This window comes from Passer domesticus, chromosome 9, assembly GCF_036417665.1.
Source record: "Passer domesticus isolate bPasDom1 chromosome 9, bPasDom1.hap1, whole genome shotgun sequence".
NCBI lineage: Eukaryota > Metazoa > Chordata > Aves > Passeriformes > Passeridae > Passer > Passer domesticus.
In genome coordinates this window covers 31991981-32003248 of record NC_087482.1, presented here as the reverse complement: position 1 = coordinate 32003248, position 11268 = coordinate 31991981, and the positions used below count along the sequence as shown (strand labels likewise).

The window sequence follows — 11268 nt, the reverse complement described above, 5'->3', positions numbered from 1 at the left end:
AACACCCCTGAGCCAGCACATCTGCTGCAGGAAGGCAGTGCACCAGGGAGAAGGAGGGATGGCTTCCCTCCAATTCATGGAATTGTGTTCATGGTTCTGAATTTATGAACAAAGCAGGAGTGATGCAGATAAAGTAGACCAGAACATCTCTTGTCCAGATGGCCTGAGTGAGGGCTTGGGCATTGCTCCCCCAGCCCGATTGTGGGTCGTTCATGGATGGAATGGAAACTACTGCTTTTGGGTCTCATGCCAGGAATGAAACAAGCGTGTCCCCTGGTCCATCTCTCCCAGATAGTTTTAAACCCACTAGATAAAAAAGTGCAATCCTATTGCACAGACAATGGGTTGACATCAATGAATCCCTGATGCTTTGAGGTAGGAAATGGCAAGAAAATTATTCTCCATGCTATCACTGCTATTTCTGCATTGCAGGGATCCAGGGAGTCACATTTCTGCAGGTGTCAGAGGGGCCCAGCCAGAAAGCTCCCCAAAGAGGGCCCTGGCATGCCCAAGGCTGCAGCCATCCCAGTTCTCCCTGAGGATCCACTCTGGCACAGCCAGACACGGCCCACAGCCCCTCAGGACAGCTCTGTGCACACTGCTGGGCTCTGGACTGCCACGGCTGCTGGCTCTGGGACAGAGAAGCACCAAGTTCCCTTCAGCAGTTTCTGCTCGGGCTGCTCCCCCTGCCAGGGCAGCACTGCCAGCCATCACTGAGATGTCACCTGCAATGTCCCCACAGCACAGGCACCACAGTGGTATGCCAGAACATTCCATTGGAACCTGCTGTCTGTTGGTGCCAGTTGGTCTTTGCCTGCCAGCTGGTGGGACACAGCCAGGCCAGGGCGATGGCCACGGAGCGAGAGTTCTCGTCCCTGCGCTTTCCACAGAAGCTTTGGAAAATGCTGGAAAGTGGCAAGTTTCAGTCCATTTGGTGGACTGAGGGTGGAAAATGCGTGGCCATCAACAAAGATCTCTTTGAAGTGGAGGTGCTGGGCAGGGAAGGACAGCAGGTCTTCCACACACAGAAAATTAGAAGTTTCATGCGGCAGCTGAATGCATATGGATTCACCAAAATGCAGTGGAATTTCCAAAGATCTGCCTCCCTGCCCGAATTCCTGGCAGAGGAAGCAGCAGCTTCTGCTCACAGCCAGGTACAGCAGCTGCTCTGCACAGCTACTAATGCTTGTGATGATCTGGGGGGAAGAGGGACCTTCACAGCAAATAAGGCCTCCTCACAGAGGGTCATTTGCAGGTTGAAAAGAAGCCACTTTTTATAAGGGGGCTTATAAAAATGAGGGAGAGTGACTTTTAGTGCAGGCAGAGAGTGACAGGACAAGGAATGGTGGTTGTATAGTGAAAGAGGCCAGGTTCAGATGAGCTGTTAGGAAGAAATCCTTCCCTGTGAGTGTGGAGAGGCCCTGGCACGGGCTGCCCAGAGAGCTTGTGGATGCCCCATCCCTTGAAGTATTCAAGGCCAGGCTGGATGGGGCTCTGAGCAGCCTGGGATAGTGAGTGGCATCCCTGCCAAAGGAGTGAGGTTGGGACCTGATGGTTTTTAAGATCCCTTCCAATCCAAGACAGTGTGTGATTCTGTGGTGGAGGGGATGGGGATGGGAGCAAATGGGCTGGTTTTCATTTCCTTCTCAGGCGTGTTTGAGTGACTCTTTCTGACTAGTAGAAATGTGGATAAGATACATTTTGGTGAGATCTACTGAGTTTGAACCCATTTAAGGCACAGACATGTTCAGCATAACCTGATTTCTCCGAATGTCTTTGCTCCGTGTCTTGATGTACTAAATCTGAAACCTTCCTGTGGCACTTGCCCAATGCCAGGCAGATGGATCAAAGGACCAACAAGATTACCTGCCTGCTCACATGTGCACTGAAGCTGCTGAGAAATAGTGGTGTTTTAAAAAACAGTTGTTCTGCTTTTGAAAATCCTACACTGCTCTGCTCTCGGGAGGCAAAACCCCAGGGGTGGTGATGCCTGAACACAACCATCACAAGCTTTAGCCTGAGCTTTAGGTTCTACACGGCCCTCAGGGTACGTGATCCTCTGCTGCAATTTGGAGTAACTGGGGAGATGGTGGCAACTAACTCTTCTCCTTTGCCTGTTTTAGATCCTCTACTACTATAACCCCAGCTTCAACAGAGCACATCCCTGGCTGTCAGAAACGTGCAAGAGGAGAGGTGTCCTGAAAGGAAGGGATCCATATGCAGAAGAGGTGGAGGAAAGGCCCCTTTAGAAGCTCAGATGGTCACCCCAAGCTTCACGGAGAGGCAGAGCTGGGCTCCACACAGGCGCCTGGGAGAGAGCAGTCACTGTCCAGTCCATAGCATTAATAGTGCTGTTCCTGGATAGGGAAGAATTGCGTTGGAATAAATAGATTTGAGTTGGTATTAAACCACTGGAAGAATAAACCTTTCTCGGTCGTCCTGTGCGCTCTGCACAACACCGGGGTGAGCTCCTATTTGCACACTCACAGACCAAGCAGAAGCAACCGCTCTCCCAGCAGTGAGCCACTTCTTGGAAGTGGTTCCACTTCTTGGAAGTGGTTCCACTTCTTGGAAGCCCGGCTTCTTAGCCCTAGAGAACACGGCTCTGTGGTGCTCTCCCGGCTGCGATCCGGGACCGCCTCAGCAGGCTCTGGAGCCAGAGCAGCAGTGAGACAAAGGAGCGGGGTGATGAGGGAGCGGCACCAAGCCTGCCCGGATAACTGCTGTAAGACGGGGCTTTCCCAGCGTCCCGAGCCCGCTGACGGGCCGGCCGTGCCCAGAGCAGCCCGCTCCCACGCACGGACCCCGCAGCCCTGAGGGGACCGGGGCTCCCGCCCCGCGCCCGCCGCCCGCCCTCAGGGGAGCCCGCCCTCAGGGGAGCCCGCCCCTGGCCGGGCGGGGCCGTTGCTACGGAGCGCGCGCGGCGCGGGAACCGAACGGCGGCCGCGGGGCGTCATGGCCGCCGTGTGCGAGGTGAGCGGCGCCGGGCCGGGCCGGAACAGAACAGAAAACCAAACAAAACAAAACAAAACAGCCCGTGTGGGGCCGCTGCGGCGGGGCCGGGCACCCCGGCGTGCTGCGGGACTGCCGCCGAGCGGGAGGGCGGCGGCTGCAGCGCTTGGGCCGTTGTGACTGCCGGGAAGAGTGAAAGGGGAAGGCAGGGCCGGTGGCGGCCCGGCGGTTCTGGTGCTGAGGGCAGCCCTGAGGCCGGGGTGGCGGTGCTGGGCTCAGGGGGCTCAGTGCTGCTGTGGGGTGGCATCATGCCGGTGGGGCTGGGCACGGAGGGGCTCCAGGGGCTGGGGTGGCCCTGGGTGTTGGTGCAGCCGGGCTTGGTCTGTGTTTGTGCGGAGCGGCGGCTCCAGGCCCGTGCAGGCGTTCTGGGTCTCCGGGGGGCCGGTGCTGAGGGGCAGCGCTGCCCTGCTCCGGGGGCTCTGCTCAAGTGCTGAGTGGGAAAGGCTGTGGTGGGGATTGCCAGGGAGGCAGTGCAGTGTGTGTGAGAGCATTGAAGGCTGATCAGCCTGTCCTGAACTCTGGGCAATTTTCAAGTGTTAAAACCTCTTGTAATAGTTCTTTCGGGTCTTTGTGTTTTTGCCTGACCTCCGGCTTTTGCTGGCATTTGCAGCAAGGTGCTGTGGGAAGGGTTATGTGTCAGTCTGTTTTGCTGTTCTCATTCCTCCTGTCTGTTTCAACAAGTGTGTTAAATCTTGTGAGTTTGCCTCTTCTGTGCAAATAGTTGCCTATTGGCTACACCTGAGCTGAGATGAGCAGCTGTCAGAGCAAAGCTGGGTTTGGCTGCCTGCTCAGGTGATCATGGACATGGCTTATCTGTTCTACAGTCAGCTTTAGAGTCTCTGTGCCAGCAGCATGTTGTAAAAATGCAGGAGGGATTTGCAGCCACTCAAGATCCAAGCTAATAACAGCTTGGATAATTTGCTTCTTTTAAAATTTATGGTATATGTGAAATTTATGTTTTGTGTTGTGCCTTTGCCTGCACAACAGTTCTTGCCTTTACCTGTTTTTTGTGGGGTGAATATGTGGCTTGGTTCACTTCTTGTAGAAATAAAATGATTTTATTGTACAAAGATTGTTCTTAAATCTGTAGTGTCTGAACATTCTTGTCTTCTAGGAAGATCCAGCCCTGGAGAGGCACTTCAAAGGCCACAGAGATGCTGTCACTAGTGTGGACTTCAGTCGTGCTAAGAAACAATTGGGTAAATTGTCTGTGTTTTGATGGCCAGAGGATAAAGCAAGAGCTGTTCTGCTTTAGTTAGGTGGGAGGAGCAGTGGAGGTAACAGCTTTGCAACAGCAAAAGGTCCTGCTGTTGCTTCCTGCTAACAGCAGGTTGAGCACTGCTCCACTCACATTGCAGGCTTGTGTTGTGAAGAACTGCTGGGCTGACTTTGGTCAATGTTTTGCCACAAGGGAGAGGTGTTGGAGGGAGCTGTAGCCAGGGTGCTTTAAAGTCACCAACTCACGGGTCTTCTCTGCTTAATCTGAAGTGACATTTAACCTGCTGCAGCTGATACCTGCCTCTGCCAAATAAGAAAGTGAAGAGATAACCTTCATTTCCTGAGTGTGTGGAAGACTTGCACCCTATGGCTGGACTCTTGGAATTAAATTGTCCAAAGTAATGCGTGGCTGACCTTGTTTTGTTTGAATTACTGATGAAATGTTGTGCATGACAATAACGAAATACACAGCTTGCAATAGACTGGTGAAGCTTCAAGGGCAATGTTTTGAGACTGCTGGAAGCTATGATGAGGAGCTGAGTGTGAAATGTAGTTTTAGTGTAATTGGAGGAGGGCTAATGCAGGTTTGGTTTGGTGTGGTTTTGTTTTTCCTTTTCTATTTCAGTAAGTGGCTCAATGGATTCGTGCCTGATGATCTGGAGTATGAAGCCTCAGATGAGAGCCTATCGCTTCTTGGGCCACAAAGATGCAGTTCTGTGTGTCCAGTTCTCACCTTCTGGCCACCTTGTGGCTTCAGGCTCCAGGGACAAAACAGTCCGTTTGTGGATCCCTAGTGCGTGAGTACCTGCTCCCTTCTGCCTCTCTTTGTGTTCAGCTGTGGCTTGGAATTCCTCCTTACTGCTTTGTGGCACTTCTCTGGCTGTGGGACAGGGAAAGAAGAACTACTGTGTCTTCTCTTCAGTCTGTGAATGTGGAGCTCCTGGTGGTACAGTACCTGCTGGAGACAGATTTTGGACCGAGAGTTCCGTGAACCTGTTGGATCTCCAAATACGCTCTGCTTTGGATCTCTAATGCTTTGTGTTTATTTGCCAGAAAAATACATGTTGCGTTTATTTGGAAATGATGTGTAAAGAAAAGTGAACACATTTGAATTGTCTTGCCTGGCTGAGTTAAGGGCAGTTTGCTCACAGCTGTACAGCATCAGGTGTGCTGAATTCTCGTGTGATGTGGCACTGGAATGGCCTGCTGGAGCATGGGCTATTGCAGGAGCAGCTGTGAGGTCGTTGGCTGCTTGGCTCTGGTTTCAATGAGCTGTGAAAACACCTCTCTCCTTGCCTGCCTTGTAGCAAAGGACCTGGCAAGAGTACAGAACCAAAGTGGCTTCTTTTACATTGATCTTTTTCTAAGTGTTTAAATGGTTGCACAAATTAGCTGTAGCATTTTTTCCCCTTTATAGGAAACCCTTATGGGTTGTTTCCTGTTGGATTGGCCTCCAGTATGGAACTGGAACAACTGGTTTTAGCTGTGTATTCTGTACTGGTCGTGAAGCATGAGCAAATTTGGGGTTGATCAGCGTTTTTATCCTAATGTGGTCGCATGCAGTTCCCATAGAAGTGGTGGTTACTAGTGCTGCTCAGCATACAGCAGTGTACAGAATGCCTTTCCTGCCCTTGGTGCAGTTTTAAGGAGCTCTTCCCTTTTGTGTAGCAAGGGAGAATCGACTGTGTTCAAGGCTCACACAGGAACCGTGAGAAGTGTTCATTTCTCCAGCGATGGCCAGTCCTTAGTCACAGCTTCTGATGACAAAACAATCAAAGTGTGGACGGTTCACAGGCAGAAGTTTCTGTTCTCTCTGAGTCAGCACATCAACTGGGTTCGCTGTGCCAGGTGAGTACGGCCTCTGACAAGCAGAGATGGAGATTTATCCCTCAGAGCAGGGGCTCAGTGTCATGGTCTGGTGCAACACATTTGTGTTCAGGGTGATTCAGGTGTGTCTAGTGACTGAAATATATTGCTGACCTTGAGTAATAGTCTGCACCCACTTTGTGTTTCTCCAGTAATCTCTGTCAAGCAGAGGCTTTCCTGCTTTGCAATTTGTTCTGTGTTTTGTTTTTACCTGGTAAGGAGAATTCTGTGTCTTGAAGTTGCTAATAGAAAAAAGTGAGAGGTTTCTGCTGTTATTTCAGCTTAGTTTCTTTAGACTTGTCATGTCCTTTGTTAAAATGATCACCAGTGCTACCTCTAAAATGTTTTAAGTGCTGCCCTGACGAGAACCTTATTTCCTGATAACTGTTTCAGATTTGGTTTCAAAGAGTTATTTATGTATACATGTATCTAGGCTAAAGCCATGGTTCCTCTGTAGGTGAAAAGTTCATTACAGTTCTAGAACGTGATGGTGGCAGTGGCTAGTAGCACTATAGATGTCCACAGAAGAGCAGAAAGGATGTTTTTCCAGTATGTCTGATGATCTGTAGTTAGGGACTCAAGTCCTGATTCTGTAATGTGTATTCCTGTGAAGAAAGATCTGGATCTGTCATGTATATGATATTTTGAGATGGGAACTTAATATGTTCTCCTAAAGCACAGGAATGGTGCAGGCTCTGCTGCAGTTGTTTTCTTGCAAATGGCTGTATTGCTCTGAACTCTTGTGGCAAAGGCAGGAATTGTTTTGAATCAGAGCAGAGAAGCAACTTGAGGTACACTTAAATTAAAACAAGTAAGACACAAGATCTCAAGTCAGACTCAAGACTTTCCTGAGAGTTATTTTATGTGCTCATGGAGTTAGGGATAGTTTGAGTACTTAGGGCTTGCTTTCTTTTTCCTCAACTTAGTGATTGGATTTTCAGTCTCACTGATGCCTCTGTGACTTCTTGAAAAGCTGGGTGTATTTGCCAATATGCTTTGACACCTGGCCAAGATCAGTCGACCCCATACTCCTGTCATTTGAGGGCTTTTGTTAATTGCTGTAACTCTTGCCTTAGATTCTCTCCTGATGGACGATTGATAGTGTCATCCAGCGATGATAAAACTGTCAAGCTGTGGGACAAAACCAGCAGAGAATGCATCCACTCCTTCTGTGAGCATGGAGGGTGAGTACCTGGTGGTGATGTCTGAAGTGGGGTTACCTGGGGAATTTACACCTGGTTTGTGAGGTTCAGAGGTCCCTGTCCTGGCAATTTTAAAACCACTTGAAAAACCATTAGCTCCTCTTACAAAAGTAGCCAGTGTGAGGGCCCAGTGCGGAATTGCCCTGGCCCCTTTGACTGCTCAAGGTTAGAACTGTGAGGGTTATATTTCAGTAACTGTCCAGCACATCAAGCTTCAGTTTCTTTGTTCTTATTTATTTTTGTTGATGCTTAAATTCCTTATTTCTTCTTTTATTTTGCTCTGAGCTGATGTAAATTAAAGGTGCAAAAGTCTGCTGACAGAATGGCACTTGGATGCTTTGATTAATCTTCAAGTTTTTAAATAACGAGGTTATTCAAAACCCCCACTTTGCATTCAGAAAAATAGCTGTAAAATTTGGAATGTAGCAAAAGATAATTTACCCAGAGACATAAAACAAGTCCTCAGAGAACTGAGACTGGAATCTCCCTAATTCATTGCTGCACTGAATTTCTAGTGCAATATTTTGTTATTTCTAGGTAATATACAATGATAATAAGACAAATTCAAACATTATTATTTTTTTCAGTGCTCTGAAGTATGGGTCTTGTCCAAACAACCTATTTAAATATCTCAACTTTTTCAGTACTTGCTACAAGAATACTCAAAAGATAATTAATTTTATCCAGTTTGTTTCATGAGGAGTTACAAGGTACCTTTCCCTGAAGGGTATGAAGCTTTTATTGTACTTATGTATTCAAAGTAAAAATTGATTGGATTCAGGTCCAGAAAGAAATACGGCTTCAGCCTTGCTACTTTCCAAGTGGCAACATACAATTTCAGGCACAAATTCAATAAGTTCCATCTTAAATTTAATTAACAGAAGAAAAGTCTCTGTTCAGTCTTGTACACATCACTTTGGAAATAATGTTAATAGAAGACATATATTATGCAAATATTAAATGAATACTTGAAAATGTTGTTGTGACAGTTGCATCCATCAGATTTCAGGAGGTTTGTGTCTGCAGCTCCTACACCTGTAATGTGAAGATATGCTTAGGTAGGAGCCTGCAGTCTGGCTGGGGTTAGAAGCAGGGTCTTAAGAGAAATTCAGCAAAATAAATTTCCAGGTTATCTCCTCCTTTCCTTAACATTCAGTGATGGTGTAGCTCCCTTGCTGAAGAGGCTGTTCTGATCTGCAGCAGGAGCTGCAGGTCACAGCTGGGTCTGGTTGCTGTTGGCAGGTTTGTGAACCACGTGGATTTCCATCCCAGCGGTAACTGCATCGCCGCGGGCGGTACGGACAGCACGGTGAAGCTCTGGGATGTCAGGATGAACAGGCTGCTTCAACATTACCAAGGCAAGGCAAGAGCTTACAAAAGTTGAACCTTTCCATGTATTGATGCCAATTGCTCTGAAGTCCAAGGATTGTTTCTCCGTCAGCTGCTGCTTTTCCAAAAGCACTGGGTTGGGTCTGCCAGCGGGAGCCTTTCTTCACCAGACATCATGCTTTGCTTTGTGTTTAGCTCCAGAGCTAATCCTGAAGCTGTCCCACATTGCAGGTGGGCATGGGTCTTACCTGTGGTGCCATTTGGCTCATATTCACTCTTACTGAGAAGGTGGTGCAACAAAAAACACATAGCCTTTGCCTCTGAATAAGCCTATAGGAGGAGTCAGAACTGTATTCCAGCAATTCAAAATGTTAGGCTCTTTCATGAGAAAATTAGGAAAAGTTAACAAAAAAAGAGAATCAAACTCAATCAATTGCAATTCTATACTATGATTGTGTTTATGTTTCCTTTTCCAGACTCTGTTTTCCAGCTTCCATAATAGTTTTGATGATGCCAAATGGCATCTCTTCCCATTACATTTTCTTGTCCCACTGATTAGTGCTGCTGTTTGGTAGATCTGGAAAGGAAAAGGGTGCTTTCCCATCCCTGCCAGCTTCTGTGAGATTGATTGACCTATTCTGTGCATTAGTTTCAGCCAAAGTGTGGCTTTTCTTTGCTAATAACAGTTTTTAAGGCTACTGTGATATTTTAAAATGAATACATTCTCAAGCACTTTTCCAGTGTTGATGGCTTATTAAACTTAATTTTGTGAACTTTCCCTGAGGAACTGCTTCTGGCATGCTCATAAAGCAGATCAGAGACATGAGGCTGGAGCTTGGTGTGTTCTTTCTGCCCTCAACATAAGCTTTTGTGCATTCCTGCTGTGACATCCTCCCAGCTTCAGTCATTCTTCTGGATCACAGTCACTCCCAGCTCTTTGATAGTTAACAAAATCTAATAGAAATCAACTTTTTGGTGACTTGTTCCAGTTCGTCAGTATTGAGTGTGCCATTTGTGTAATAAGTATTGTTAACTTGTGGCCCATATCAAAACTTGGAAATGCCTTCCTGAAGTCTTGTTGCTAAAATCAGTAGTGTTTTTAAATACTTGGGCAGTGTCAGGTTGTCCTTTAACCTGCTTTATCAGCTTTTCAATGGGGGCAAGATCTGCAGTGCATGATTCCAGCCACAGTATAACTTGGCTCAAAAGTTGTCTTTCCTGCTTTCTACTTACTGCTGTTAAATTGTCCAAATCTAATGTGGTTTCAGCTTGGCTGCCAGGTTTATTTTTTGTCTTGGAATGACATATTTCCCTGGTATCCCACCCTTACTGAATGACATTTTAGTGTGACACCCTTGTATTGAAGTGATCATTGTCCTGGGGTGAGTGTTATTTTTAACAGCTACTGTGTAAATCCTAACTGTCTATTAAACCTTTAACTAAAAATAGTAATAAGAGCTGAAGAAACCTTAAATTGCAATGGTGGTTTTTTGCAGTCACTTCACACACCTGTGGCCACAAACTGATGTGTTTGTAACATGTTCTGGAGATGTTTATAAGTCCTGTCCTTCTGAGGGTTTATACATACCTCCTGTTGGCTAAATCTGATTTAGTTTTGTGTCTCCCCTGTGAGGCTGCCAGTCCTGTCCCACTAGATGGCATCTGTGCCTTCAGAATGTGCTGATGCTGCCTGATTTCCAGGGAATCCATTTTAAACATGGAGTTGCATGGAGGAGTTAATAGATGAGTAGCCCTGCCTCGGGCTCTTGCGTCTTAAGGTTGGGCTGGTTTCCAGCACTGATTAGTCTTTTAGCAGTGTTGCTCTTGTTGCCAGCACTTGTTCCAACTGTGACATTTGTAAATGAAAGTTGGAAGTGGAGAGCAAGCTGCAAAACCTTTTGTATGGTGTGTTTTCCTTTGAGCCAAGCAAAGTATGCTCTGGTCACGTTTGCTGTACAGGAGAACACACAGATGCTTTATTTGGTTCTCTGCCTGGCATGGACTCTTTTGTACAGCAGATTTTGTACAGCCCCTACAAAAATGGCCAGTGTTTATTGCCTGACATTTTTTTCCCTGTCCAAAGCTGTGTGTGGGATGCCTCTGTAGCAGGTCTATGGAAACAGCTCTAACCTGTTTTTTATTCCTGTTTAAAAAGAGAAATTGGTACTTCTATCCAGTTTGGATGGGGCTGATGGTGGTTATCTGTTCAGTAGAGACTGTGGCTGTTTCAAATTCATCTTAATTTATCTTCTCCCTGGTGATATTAAGGGTTGCATTACGTAAAAGAAGTGTTGTGGGACTTGGGACAGTTTTGTGCAGGCTGTGAGGACTCAATTTTAGATGTTAACCCCCAGTATAAGTCCCCTAAGAGGCTCTTACTTTGCTAGGGCTTGGCTGGCAGAAGGGTGGACTTGTAGCAATGAGTCACTGGGAGATGCCACCTTGTTCTTGTTCACAGCAGGAAATCAAGTGAGGTGGCAGGATGTGCTGGCACATTTTTTGGAGAGGTGTTATGAATGGTCTTGTGGGAGGTATGAGCTGCTTTGACAGTAGAGATGAACTTTTCTCTGAGTTTACAAGAGCCAGTAACTCCTTGGGCACAGAAGCTGTGACTGCTTATGTAGCCACAGTCTGTATTTTT

The 11268-nt window shown here is 47.1% G+C and overlaps 1 protein-coding gene and 1 long non-coding RNA gene across 7 annotated transcripts in view; both read left to right on the top strand.

Moving 5' to 3' along the window:
- Positions 1 to 11268, top strand: part of POC1A (POC1 centriolar protein A) — a 53196-nt gene that overhangs the window by 5972 nt on the left and 35956 nt on the right. For 3 of the 6 annotated variants that reach the window (XM_064432458.1, XM_064432457.1, XM_064432460.1), the window contains exons 1-6: positions 2872 to 2973; positions 4127 to 4211; positions 4856 to 5027; positions 5899 to 6078; positions 7173 to 7280; positions 8541 to 8656. In XM_064432458.1, coding sequence (XP_064288528.1) covers positions 2956 to 2973; positions 4127 to 4211; positions 4856 to 5027; positions 5899 to 6078; positions 7173 to 7280; positions 8541 to 8656 — 679 coding nt within the window. In that variant the 5' untranslated portion in view covers positions 2872 to 2955. The other 3 variants (XM_064432461.1, XM_064432459.1, XM_064432462.1) reach the window with 3 other exon arrangements.
- On the top strand, positions 781 to 2408 carry LOC135307891 (uncharacterized). Its single transcript, XR_010368487.1, has 2 exons — positions 781 to 1154; positions 2124 to 2408. It is a non-coding gene; the product is annotated as an uncharacterized LOC135307891 (long non-coding RNA).